General features: G+C 43.9%; 1 protein-coding gene across 1 annotated transcript; it reads left to right on the top strand.

Annotated features, from left to right (window-relative positions):
• The first annotated feature begins 9,068 nt into the window (after positions 1 to 9,068).
• On the top strand, positions 9,069 to 13,410 carry LOC119525864 (TBC1 domain family member 25-like). Its single transcript, XM_037824664.1, has 3 exons — positions 9,069 to 9,208; positions 10,677 to 10,786; positions 13,083 to 13,410. The coding sequence occupies exons 1-3, from the start codon at positions 9,089 to 9,091 to the stop codon at positions 13,390 to 13,392; spliced, it is 540 nt and encodes a 179-aa protein (XP_037680592.1). The 5' UTR covers positions 9,069 to 9,088; the 3' UTR covers positions 13,393 to 13,410.
• The last annotated feature ends 282 nt before the right edge of the window (positions 13,411 to 13,692 follow it).

The following is a 13,692-nucleotide window of genomic DNA, read 5'->3' as shown; positions in this document are numbered from 1 at the left end:
AGGCCAAGACTCTGCTTGATCTCACCCCAATTACTTTTTCTTTCCAATTTATTAAGATATATGTACACACCACACAAACCATCCAAAGTATACAATCACTGGCTCACAATATCATCACATAGTTGTGCATACATCCCTGTGATTGATTTTAGGACATGTTCATTACTCCAGAACAGAAATAATAAAATAATAAAACCCAAATCCTCTCCTATCCCTTATCCCACCCCACCCCCTGATTGTCTATCCATAGTATTGGTATACTACATTTGTTACTATTGATGAAAGAATGTTAAAATATTACTGTTACACATAGTCCACAGTTTGCAACAGCTTTGTTTTTTCGCCTATACTCTATTTTTTTTAAATATTTGTAGTGATTCATGCAGTAACTTATTTACATACATGAATTGAAACAACCAATTTCAATCAAATTCACCTACAATACGTTACTATTTCTTACAATCCCAAGAATGAGCTACCATCACCTCTATCCTTTCCCAAACATGTAAGTTCAACCTCATTAACCATTTTGTACGTATTAGGTAACCACTCCCCCTTCTCTAGCCTCCATCTATCTCTAAGTACCTATATTCTACATTTTAAAACTCTCAGTTTATATTTTCTAGGTGGTTCATATCACTGAAATCATACAATACCTGTCCTTTTCTGTCTGGCTTATTTCACTCAGCATTATGTTCTCAAGATTCATCCATGTTGCCCATGTTTCAGGATCTCATTCTACCTTAGTGATGCATGGTATTCCATTGTATGTGTATACCACATTTTATTTATCCACTCTTCTGTTGAAGTGGATTCTTTCCATCTCTTGGCAATTGTGAATAATGCTGCTATGAACATTGGCATGCAGTTATCTGTTGGCGTCACTGCTTTCAGATCTTCTTGGTATACACCAAGAAGTGCAGTTGCTGGATCAAAGGGTAATTCGATATCTAGTTTTCTAATGTCTCCCACAGTGGCTGCATCATTTTACATTCCCACTAGCAGTGAATAAGTATTCTAATTTGTGCTGGTTTGAATGTATTTTGTCCCCCAGAAAAAGCCATATTCTTTGATGCAATCTTGTGGGTCAGACATATTAGTGGGGATTAAGTTGGAGCATTTGGATTAGGTTGTTTGCATGGAAATGCGCCCCACCCAACTGTAGGTGATAACTCTGATGAGATATTTCCATGGAGGTGTGGCCCCACCCATTCAGGGTGGGCCTTGATCAGTGGAGCCATATAAATGAGCTGACGGGCAGAGGGAACTCAGCGCAGCTGTGAGTGATGTTTTGAAGAGGAACTACTGCCAAGAGGGACACTTGGAAGAAAGCACAGGAGCTGCCGATGAGAGACAGTTTGAAAACAGCCCTTGAAAGCAGACTCTTGCTCTGGAGAAGCTGAGAGAGGGCATATATCCGAAGTGCAACTAAGAGTGACATTTTTGAGGAACTGCAACCTAGAGAGGAATGTCCTGGGAGAAAGCCATTTTGAAACCAGAACTTTGGAGCAGACGCCAGCCATGTGCCTTCCCAGCTAACAGAGGTTTCCTGGACACCATTGGCCAGGTACCCAATTGCTAATGTGTTACCTTGGACACTTTATGGCTTTAAGACTGTAACTGTGTAACCAAATAAACCCCCTTTATAAAAGCCAGTCCATTTCTGGTGTTTTTGCATTCTGGCAGCATTAGCAAACTAGAACATAATTTCTCCACATCCTCTCCAACATTTGCAGATTACTGTTTGTTTTATAGTGACCATTCTTATAGGTGTGAGATGATATCTCATTATGGTTTTCATTGGCATTTCCCTAATAGCTAATGAAGATGAACATCTTTTCATGTGCTTTTTTTTTACATTTTTTATTATGAAATATGGCATATATACAGAAAAGTGATAACTTTCAAAGTATGATTAAACAAGTAGCTAGAAAATTTCAAAGAATATTGTGGGTCACAGTTCCACAATTTCAGTTATTTCCTTATTGTGAAATATAACTGTATACAGAAAGGTGATAACTTTCAAACTCGATTTAACAAGTAGCTATAGAGCAAATTTCAAAGTATGTTATGGGTTACAGTTCCGCCATGTCAGTTATTTCCTTCTAGCTATTGTAGTACCCCAGAAACTAAATATACATATATAAAGATTCAGTATCCGTAATCCTTTCTTAAATCCTATCTTGTCAGTTGCTACCCCTCTCTCCTGTTTGATCACTGTCTCAGTCAACAGGGATATCTGGGCAGTGACCACCCTAACTTGTTTATACTGGAAACAGGTGTCAACATTATGGGGAAGGAGGATGCATCTGGTGGGAGACTGGAACTTCGCAAAGCAGCCAGTGGGCTGAGCTGTAGGCTGTATGAATGGTCATTGTCCACGAACCAGGGGACGCTTTGACTGTACAGACAGCTGGGCTGTGAACTGGGGCTTAACTATGGATGGCAGCCGAGAAGCAAGAACAATGGACAGTGGTCGGTCGTCCACTCTGGGGAAAAGAAAAGTGGGAAGACATCTGGACTGCTTGCCACAAATGCAAGGTAACCATTTTTCATGTCTCTACCCACAACACCAATTCATTATGAGGTAACATAGAAGCCAACGCCCTAGCAAAAATCCACAGCCTAGTACCAACAACGCCTGAAGCTGCTGAGTGGCTGCATCAGAAAACAGGGCACTGAGGATATCAGACCCTGCGGAGGCTGGTGCAGCAGTTTCAACTACCCATCACCAGACACCAATTAAAAGAAGTAGTGGATGCTTGCCCCTCCTACTCTCTCTGATGGCCCAGAATGCTTCCTCACTGACTTGGACACATTGGCCAAGACCAGATCCCTGTCACCTAGTGGCAAGTAGATTATATTGGCCCCCTTCCTCTGTCCAAAGGGGCAAAATCTGCCTTCACCATGGTAGATATGGCTACAGGACTGCTACTTCCCAGTGGGCAAGTCCAACCATTGGGCTGTAGTACATAGCCTAGAAAAATTGAGTGCATTCTTCAGGGTCCCCATACATGTGGACAATGATAGAGGGACCCCGTTTCCTGAGCACCTAACCCAAGCCTGGGCTGACGAGCATTGTTGTCCTCTGGACATTCCACCTGCCCACTGGCAGGGTTGATTGAGAGAATGAACAGCCTTTTAAAAGAACACTTGAAGGATGATAAAAATTCCCTACAGCAATACACTCAACAACTGTATTCAACACTAATCAATATCAACTCCAGGCCTAGGGTAGCTGCCCGTGCTCCAGTTGAGATGGTAACCACTGGGCCCATGCAACCTTTGCGGATTCAGGTAAAGGGACCTTTACCTTGCAACAACAGCAAGGTAACGGTAACAATTTACTCTTGCCTGTGCCACAAGCACTAGAAATTGGGGGAAATAAGGTCGTTTGGCCCTGGTTTGGGCCAATGCAGCCTCAGTGGCTGGGTGTCCTAAGCCTATGGGGGGTTGGGATCACCCCAAACCTAAATATTAGACCACAATTTATTTAAAAAATGCCAAAGGTTTTATACATTGCTAACCCGGGGCCCCCTATACCTCAAAGTACTGTATGTATGACATTATGGACTCTTATTATGCCTAAGTTAACCATGGATGCAAACCCTGGGAGTCCTTGCAACCCCAAGGGGAAAAGATATGGTATTTAAGACCCCCTAATAATGACCCCTTACCTAGGACACTGTTATCCACTGATGGAAATGTAGCTTGTATATCGTTAGACCACCAAGTTCTGCCTCTTATTGTACCCCATAAACATCTTTCTTTTTGTCCATGGCACTGTAGGAAATACATTTCTACAGTGGGCATCTGCAGTAACCTCCACACATAACAAGGTCTCAATGCTGGGTATGCACTGAATTGCCATTGTCTGGCACCACCGGCCTCCTGTGGACTCTTGCTCCTGCCAACCAGACGACTTGGGACACCATGCTGATGTGGCAACACACTCACCAACGGCAAGTGTGGAAAGGCTTCTTCCCTTTCTCTGCATCACCAAATATTTTTCCCTCCAAGACTGAATCTTATTCTTACATATATTCCCTGGTCCAGGAACAAATTAATAAGCCCTGGCCTATATTTGGGTATTCAGTACATGATGGTTTAGGATGGCTCACTGCCAAGACTGTAAGCAGAGATAAAGTGGCTCCAGTTTGTATGGAACATATTGAAGGATACAAATAAATGGGATGGCTGCCTCCTGAACTCTGAGGCATGACCATCAGCCTACAAAAGAATAGTTATTTTCAGTGACAAAATGGTTAGCATTAGCCACGGGAATTTGTTCATCCCCTAAGGGATGGCTCTGGACCTGCAGGCAGAATGGCTGGCCCTACCTGCCCTACGACTGGATTGGACGATGCACCTGGGGGCAACCCTACATGCCTGCTACCTTCTGTGACATTTTACCACATACACCCAGCAATTGGGAAATGGTAAAAACTAGATACAGAATAAAATGGACTGCCTGGTGGTTTTATCCTTTAGCAATTTTAGCCCCGGGTGGTGACACCATAGTAATGGAAAAACAAGTAGCTGCTTTAGCTAATCATACCGTGCAAGCACTCCATGTGTCAAAATTAGCTATATCATTGCTTAATGATGAAGTTACACAACTTAAGAAAGTTGTCTTAGGAAACAGAATAGCTTTGGTTATTGTAACCACTGCATAAGTTGGTGCCTGTGCTTTAATTAATATTCAGTGTTGTGTATATATACCTGATAACTCACAAAATGTAACATAAGCCCTTAGTCACATGCAAGATCATAAACAAAATAATAAGCATTTACCTGATGATCCTTTGTCCAAATGTTTTAATTGTTTAACTTGGTGTTCTAGTTTGCTAATGCTGCCGGAATGCAAAACACCAGAGCTGGACTGGCTTTTATAAAAGGGGGCTTATTTGCTTACACAGTTACAGTCTTAAGGCCATAAAGTGTCCAAGATAACACATCAGCAATCGGGTACCTTCACTGGAGGATGGCCAGTGGTGTCCAGAAAACCTCTGTTAGCTGGGAAGGCACCTGGCTGGCATCTGCTCCAAAGTTCTGGTTTTCCAAAACGGCTTTTCTCCCAGGACCGTCCCTCTCTAGGCTGCAGTTCCTCAAAAATGGTCACGCTTAGTTGCACTTGGAATATTTGTCCTCTTCTCAGCTTCTCCAGCCGTCTTCAAACTGTCTCTCATCTGCAGCTCCTGTGCTTTCTTCCAAGTGTCCCTCTTGGCTGTAGCTCCTCTTCAAAACTTCACTCACAGCTGCACTGAGTTCCCTCTGTCTGTCAGCTCATTTATATGGCTCCACTGATCAAGGCCCACCCTGAATGGGTGGGGCCATGCTTCCATGGAACTAGCTCATCAGAGTTATCCACCTACAGTGGGTGGGGCGCGTTCCATGGCAAACAGGCCTAATCCAAATGCCTCCAACTTAATCCCCGCTAATATGTCTGACCCACAAGATTGCATCAATGAGTATGGCTTTTTCTGGGGGACATAATACATTCAAACCAGCACACTTGGCCATGTGCCACTTGTTAACAGGATTACTGTCCATATGTACTGGTTTACTTGTACTTTGCTGTTCACTGTATTGCTATGGACTGTGGATTCAATGTCTGTCATATGGCCAATTGAAATTGTTGTGAAGGCATGTGTTCTGGTTTGCTAATGCTGCCTTTTTGCAAAACACCAGAAATGGATTGGCTTTTAGAAACGTGATTTATTTGGTTACAAAGTTACAGTCTTAAGGCCATAAAAGTGTCCTAGCTATGGCATCAGAAATAGGGTATCCCCACTGAAGGATGGCCGATGGCACCTGGAAAACCTCTGTTAGCTGGGAAGGCACATGTTGGCATCTGCTTGCTCCCAGGTTGCATTTCAAAATGGCGTTCCCAAAATATCAGTGTCAGCTTCCAACAGCCCTAACGTCTTCAAAATGTGTGTCTCAGCTGCAGCTAACTAGAGCTCCTTCTGTCTGAGTTTTATAGGCTCCAGTGAACTAATCAAGGCCCCACATTGAATGGGCGAGGCCACACCTCCATGGAAACATTCAATCAGAGGTCACACCCTAACCAAAGGTGTTACCTCAGTTAGATGGGTCACATGTCCATGGAAACAACCTAATCCAAAGGTTCCTACCTAATCAACACTAATATGTCTGCTGCCACAAGATTGAATCAAGGCACATGGCTTTTTCTGGGGGGACATAATGTATACAAACTGGTACAGGGTGGATTGTGGGAGCCCAGGGCCCAGGACCTACATCAAGGGCCTTGGAGCCTGTGCACAGAGCAGCTTGCTTGACCTAGAACAATTAAGGTTTGACCCTACTCTCCTTGTAGGATCAGGCTGCCAGTGCTAAATGTAATCTGTAGCTTACCTCCTCCCTGAAACTCCCTGAGGTACTATTATGTACAACATAATCTATAAAGCCTCCCCTCTTCCCTGTTGACTGCAATTGATCCCTTCCTATGTTACAACACCCCTGCTCCCACCTTATGCTCTCATACCCATTGGAATGTTGAGCCCTTAAAACCAGCTTGTTCACCACCCCCCCAAAGGGCGGAGTATCTTCACATTTAGCTCTGAATCCACCACCATTCAGAGCAGCTCCTGAATCCAGGCAATGTGACCGACTTCCATTTCCTTGTAAGTAAGCCCTGAATAAAAAGTTCATGCTTTGGAACGTGCCCAGCATCCTCTTTGGCCTTTCAGCAGCAAAGGCCCACTTGGGCCATGACAATAGTTATGCAATTGTCTTTAAGAATCAAGGCTAATGGGTTGCAGTTCAACAGTTTCAGGTATTTCCTTCTAGCTAGCACTTAAGAATGCCTTCCAAAGTGACCTCTCAACTCCATTTGAAATCTTTCAGCCACTAAAACTTTATTTTGTTTCATTTCACTTCCCCGTTTGGTCAAGAAGCCTTTCTCTATCCCACAATGCCAGGGCCAGGCTCATCCCTGGGAGTCATATCTCACCTTGCCAGGGAGACTTACACCCCTGGGAGTCATGTCCCATGTAGGCCACCCCAATTACGATTTCACCTCATATCCCACGATTCACCCCCTGGTTTACTCCACTTATGGCATACTGGCCTCCTTGCTGTTCCTCACATGCCAAGACAGCCCTGCCTTCCAGCCATTGCAATGGCTCCTCTCTGCCACTTACTACCCCTTTGACCTTGCGTGTGATTTTTAAAGTTCCTGGCCTTCCCTATTCTCAGCTGTAAGATGCTAATAATAGTACCTCTGTTATAGGGTTGTTATGTGGATTAAATGAATGAATGTATGTAGATCACTAGGCATACGATTGGTATTATGGAATGGAAGAATGAATAAAAATGAAAAGAAGTTTCTCCCCAGGACTACAGCAAGGAGCTCCTTTTGGATCTCTTCCATATTTTTCCATCCAAGTCTCACCCCCAACCAAGACAGAGGCATCTGACACAACACACACCCCTTGTCTAAAACTTGTGCCCTCAGGATAAACTCCAAGCTCCAGACTAATGGTTTGCTCATCCCACCCTATAATAATTGAAATGAGAAGCTGACTCTCAACCCCCTTGTTGCCATCAGAAAATCCAGCAGAACCATAGGTGTTGTTTATTCCAGGCATACAGGAGGAGAGACATGCCATTAACCCTCTTCTGGCTTTTGAGGAAAATTCCCCATTATTTTTATACTTTCCAGAAAACAGAGATGCCTCTTTATTAATACCAAGGCAACAAATTATTTTAAAAGAAAGCAAAATAGAACTGCAGACTTTTCTTGAAAGTTGACGTTAAGGGTAGCATCTGCAAAACACTGCAACGGTAGCTGAACCCCAGGCATCTTACAAGATTGCTTTGTTAGAAATAACATTTGTAAAGGCTGTGGGAATTTTGTCCAAACCGCATGGATACTGTGCAATAAAGTGGAGATAATGCCTTTATGCATTTTTGTGATAGATACATAAAGTTTCTCAAAGGCATCCAAACTATATTCATCTGATATTTACAGAACACATACCATTTAGTAACAGGACCAACCTCAGCGCTGTGAGGATTAAGCAAGATGAAGGCAAACTTTAAGAAGGTAGGGCTTCCAGAGAACATAAAAATGGCTTTTTTTGGTCAATTACTTAATGAACTATAACAGAGTTGCAGAAACTACAAAAATCATAAATGCACAGTTCCGTGAGTTCTCACAATGTTTTTATTATCTTTTTTTCAAAGTGTAAAATCAATGACTCTTGGCATAATCACATAGTTATGCATTTACCACCACAGTCAATATAAGAACATTCTCATTTCTTCCAAAAAAATCCCATTCCCCTTATATTCCCCTATTATTGACACTTAGCACTGATTTAGTACCTTTGTTACAATTGATGAAAGAATATTATTACAATACTACTGTTTAGTCCATAGTTTGTATTAGGTTTTTTCCCATATACCACCCTATTATTAACATCTTGTGATGTACATTTGTTCCAATTCATGTAAGAACATTCTTATATTTGTACAATTAACCACAGTCATTGTTCACAATAGGGCTCACTTTTTGTTAAAAAAAAAAAAAAACTCTAGAAAAAGGATTTTTTTTTCTCCCCGTATAGCGGATTCATTTGAAGTTAGGGCCATAGGTATTTGAAACAGATGACATCATTCGGCAGCAGAAGCTTCAGCGAGAGGGGCGGGGCCTGGAGCCTGACGTCATCGCGTGGTAGCTCCCTTTCCCCGCCCACTGCTGTAGCCTGAAGAATAGGTGGTCACTTTAACACACCTGTAGGTGAGTCCGGAAGTAGGCGGCCAAACAATCCAAGGCAGGATGAGGGCGGGCGGGACCTCATTGGGCGCCTGCTCACTAGGTGAAGTGAGGCTAAACGCCTGACTTCTGTGACAACCGCACCCTAGGCGCATGCACAGACGTGACAGCCCGCCCCCACCTCACCGTGCCAAGTGGGCGGGGCGGTGGGGGGGGGCAGGGTCGCGCCGCTCCCACTGTGCTTGCGCCCCGGCGCGAGGTGGGGCCGCGGGAGCTTACGTTCTGGGGTTCGCGCAGTGTGAGAGATGGGGGCCAACGGTCCGTCGTCCTGAGGCGGGCGGCGGGATGGCGATGCCCTTAGGGTCCACGGACTTGGCCTGCTCCAGAGCGCCTCCGCCCTGCGGGGGGGCCCAGGAGGCGGCTGCCGAGGAGGAGGAGCGGGAGGTAGTGCGGTTCCGAGTCAAGGTGAGGACAGCGGCAGGTCGGCCAGCCTTCTTGGGGATCCCAGGGGAGGGGAAGGCGATGGCTTTCCGACAATGGAGGCGGGACCTGAGGCTTGGGGCGTTACCTAAGAAGCGAGGCTGAGGTCAGAGTGGTGGGGGCGGGCCCCATGGCTGGTAGGCTTAGGGACATATTTTGGGGCGGGGGACATTGAAAATGGAGGGGCAGGGCCTAGGAAATAAATGAGTGGAGACTGTGGGTAGAGAGGAGTGGCTGTAGGGTTAGAAGAGGGGCCGTAGAAATTGAATGGTGGGGTCCTGAGAAATTGGGGGATAGGGAGAGGGCGGCTGTTGCTGTCAGAAAGGGGCTCTGAAGTCAGTCACCGCGTTGAGAGTGGACTTTTGTGCAAGTCCTTACTTTGGATGAGCGGACATGCTTGGCGGGGGAGACAGACAGCTAAATGAGATGTTCGCACACTGATGAATGCCTTGAAGAAATAATGAAGAGTGATGAGCTAGGGAGTTGCTTTAGCGAAGGTTGTATAGGGAAAGCCTCAGAAGAGTTATTGAAGGAACAAAGACCCAAATAAAAAGGAGTCAGTCATGTGCATATCTGGAGGTGGGGATGAGCTTGGCAAGTTCTGTAGGTTCCCGTATTGCTGAACTGGAAAGAGTGAGGGGGAAGAATGGAAGGAGGTGAATCAGAGAGGTTAAAGGTGATGGTGGTAGGGGTGGTGGGGTAGATGGGTGAAGGGCCTTTGATATGGCTCAGACCAGGTTGGGGCAGAAGTAAACAGATCATTTTAGTGTAATAGTGCTAAGGTAGAGGTTTGGGGGGTTCAGAATAGAGCTGATACCTGAGATGTGAGTGAGCCAGATGAAGAAATTGGGGATGATCGACAGGGAGATCAGTCCAAGCAGAGGCCTGGAGCCTTGATATGTTCAAAGTAACTTCCAGCAGTTTGGTACTACTAGAGTGTTAAGGTTTAAAAAGCAGACTGGAGAAAAGCTATCTGGAGCCCTATAGGCCCACCTGCTGAGGACACTGGGGTTTCTCCTGCAGGTGATGGGTTGCCATTGAAGAGGTTTAAGCAGGGGAGTGTTATAGACCCATGTGCTAGATTGGTTGCGGCTACAGGACTGCTTTAATAGAGGTTACACGGGACATCATCATGTTGCTGGTAATGGTAGTTCAGGGGATGCAGAAGAAAGAGTGGGTGACTGGACTACTGCGTAGCCTCCTCCTCTGTTCTCAGAGCAGCCAGAGGGATCCTGGTAAATCCTAAGTCACGGCACATCCCTCCCCTGCTCTGAACCATCCAGTGGCTCCCCCTTCATTCAGAGCAAAAACCTGAGTCCTCACTCCAAAGGCCCCCCTCCATCTGCTCCTGCTACCTCTTTGGCCTTGCCTCCCTCCATTCTGCTCCTCACTCGCTCTGCATCAGCGTGATGATGTGGCCCCTGACTGCTTACCCTGTGTCTTCTCACCCTAGAAATGTGAGAGCTTCTTGCCACCTGACTTCCGCTCCTTTGCCGTTGACCCCCAGATCACCTCACTCGACGTGTTACAGCACATCCTTATCCGAGCTTTTGACTTGAACGGGTGAGTAAGGGGATGCTGGGGACTGGCCAGTGGGCCACCCACCTCAGCAGAGGTTGTTTGGTAGGGTATTTGTTCATTTGTTTGTTGTACTATTACAGATAGTCCCACAGTGAACAACCATGTATGCGTGACTTGGAGTACTTGGGGAAGTCTACTCATAGGATAAAGTCCTGGTGGTAGTATTGCCAGATGAAGGGTGTGTGATTTTAAAAATTCATGGATGTTTCCAGATACTTCCCCAGATAGGTTTTACCAATTTATACTTTCACCAGCAGCATATCACACCCTCACAGACACTGGTTATTACAAAACACTGTAAAATTTGCCACTTTGATAGATGAAAAGTGGTGGTTCTTGGGGGCAGGCGTGATATTTTGTTGTGGTGGTTTTGTTGGAGAACGAGTACACACATTTGGTAACAAACTCAAACATTACGAAAGTGATGGGTTTTTAGGATGTTTCCGTGGTTTCAGTGATCATCACAATATACTTCTTTGCACAGTTCGCAAATGTCTTACGATGCATTCTTTTTTTAAAAATTTTATCATGGTAACATGTATATAACAGAAATTTGCCAATTTTAACCATTTTTATATGTAGAATTGTGGTATTTATTATTTTCAGAATGTTGTGCAACCATCACCAACATACAGTACCAAAGCTTCTTCCTCACCCCAAACAGAAACTTTGTACCCATGATGCAGTAATTCCCCATCCCCCCCGCCCAAGTCTCTGGTTACCTCTAGCCTATTTTCTGTCTCTCTGACTTTGCTTATTCTAGATAGTTCATATAAGTGAAATCATATAATATTTGTTTGGATTATTTTACTTAGCATAATGTTTTCAAGGTTCATCCATGTTGTAACATGTATCAGAACTTCATTGCTTTTCATGACTGAATAATATTTCATTGCGTGTATTTATCACGTTTTGTTTATCCATTCCTCTGTTGATGGACATTTGGGTTGCTTCCACCTTTTGGCTACTGTGAGTAATGCTGCTGTAAACATTGGCTTACAAGGATCTGCTTGTGTCTCTCTTTTCAATTCTTTGGGGTATATGCTTAGGAGTGAAATGAATTGGGTCTTATGGTAATTCTATGTTTAACTTTCTGAAGAACTGCCAAACTGTTTTCTACAGGGGGCTGCACTATTTTACATTCCCACTGGCAATGCCTGAGGGCTCCAATTTCTCCACATCCTCATTAAACTTATTTTCCAGTTTTAAAATAATAGCCATCCTAGTGGGTGTGAAGTGGCATCTCATTGTGCATTTGAGTTGCATTGCCCTAATAACTTAATGGTGTTAAGCGTCTTCTCTTGTGTTTATTAGCCATTTGTGTATCTTCTTTGGAGGAATGTCTATATAAGTTCTTTGCTCATTTTGTAATTGGGTTGCCTTTTTTGTTGTTGAGTTATAGGAGTTCTTTTTATATTCTGCAGATTGAAATATGGTTTCCAAGTATTTTCTCCCATTCTGTAGGTTGTCTTTTCACTTTCTTGATAATATCCTTTGATGCACGAAAGTTCTTAATTTTAATGAAGTCCAGTTTGTCTATTTTTTAAAATTTGTTTGCTCGTGCTTTTGGTGTCATATATAAGAATCCAGGTCTTGAAGATTTTCTCCTAGGTTTTCTTCTAAGAGTTGTATGGGTTTAGCCCTTAGATTTAGATTTTTTATCCATTTTGAATTAATTTTTGTATGTGATCTGAAGTAGGAGTCCATCTTCATTCTTTTGCATGTGGCTATCCAGTGATCCCAGCACTATTTGTTGAAGAGACTATTCTTTCCCCACTGAGTGGACTTGATACCTTTTGCAAGTCAATAGCCATAGCTATGTTTGTATAGCTATATTATTTCCAGCCTCTCAATTCTATTCCCTTGGTTTAAGACTAAATTCTTAATTGTTATTTGACTCTTTTGTATGAATATTTCTGGTCGTGAAAAATAACAAACATACAGACTATTTTGTTTTTTTATGCTGTAAGAAGACCACTTTCTTCCCACTCTTATCCCCAACTAATCCTGTTACCCTTCCCGGAGGGGACCAATATTTACCAGTTTCCAGTGTGCCCCCCAGGTACAAGCAGATGTGTGTCTTTTTCCCTGTTTGTGTAACAAAGTGGGTGTAAATGACTTAACCTCAGGCTGCCCATAATCTTTGGCACAACATCCAGCATATAGGAGGGAGTTGCTTCCAACACTTTTCTATCTTATCCACCTCATTTTGGAAACTGTCCCCGGGGCTTCCAGGATACTGGGGGCACTGAGACCTCCCTGTGTCTCCTCTGTCCAGGAAGAAGAACTTTGGGATCAGCTACCTGGGCCGGGATCGGCTGGGGCAGGAAACGTACTTCTCACTACTTTCTGACTGGGACCTCAGCACAGCCTTTGCCACTGCCTCCAAACCTTACCTGCAGTTGCGTGTAGACATCTGGCCCAGCGAGGACAGTGAGTACGCAGGGCCCCAGGAGCCCTGCTCTGGGACCTACACTTTCCCCATGACTCCACCAATTGCAGTACACTCCCTCAGGGTGGACTGGGGAGCAAGGTATCCTAGATCCAAATCCTGGCTCGGCCACTGGGTCTCAATTTCTTTCACATAGTGAATGCTCAAAAATTGTTAGCTCTAATAATTATATTATATTGTAATATTATAGCATATAATCTAGTCATGTATGTTATAATTATATAATGTAATATAACAATATAGCTGTAGTATTGTATATTTTACTTATAAAATTATCTAAATATAGCTATGCTTTTTATGATAATGGTAGTTGTATTTATTCATTCATTCATTCTACACCCATGGTCATTTGTTTACACTCTTGCTCACTCACTCATTTGTTCCCTTGATGTTCCAGCCACTTGCTGTCTTGTCATGTCTAGAAGAAGGTTGTATG

The sequence above is a fragment of the Choloepus didactylus genome (genome assembly GCF_015220235.1).
Source record: "Choloepus didactylus isolate mChoDid1 chromosome Y unlocalized genomic scaffold, mChoDid1.pri SUPER_Y_unloc1, whole genome shotgun sequence".
Lineage (NCBI taxonomy): Eukaryota > Metazoa > Chordata > Mammalia > Pilosa > Megalonychidae > Choloepus > Choloepus didactylus.
The sequence above is the reverse complement of the archived record's forward strand: the minus strand, read 5'-3'. Positions and strand labels throughout refer to the sequence as shown.

Coding starts and splice junctions, on each gene's coding strand:
- LOC119525864 (XM_037824664.1), top strand. CDS start 9,089: ATGGCGATGCCCTTAGGGTCCACGGACTTGGCCTGCTCCAGAGCGCCT. Junction 9,209..10,676: donor TAGTGCGGTTCCGAGTCAAG/GTGAGGACAGCG, acceptor TTCTCACCCTAG/AAATGTGAGAGCTTCTTGCC. Junction 10,787..13,082: donor CGAGCTTTTGACTTGAACGG/GTGAGTAAGGGG, acceptor TCCTCTGTCCAG/GAAGAAGAACTTTGGGATCA.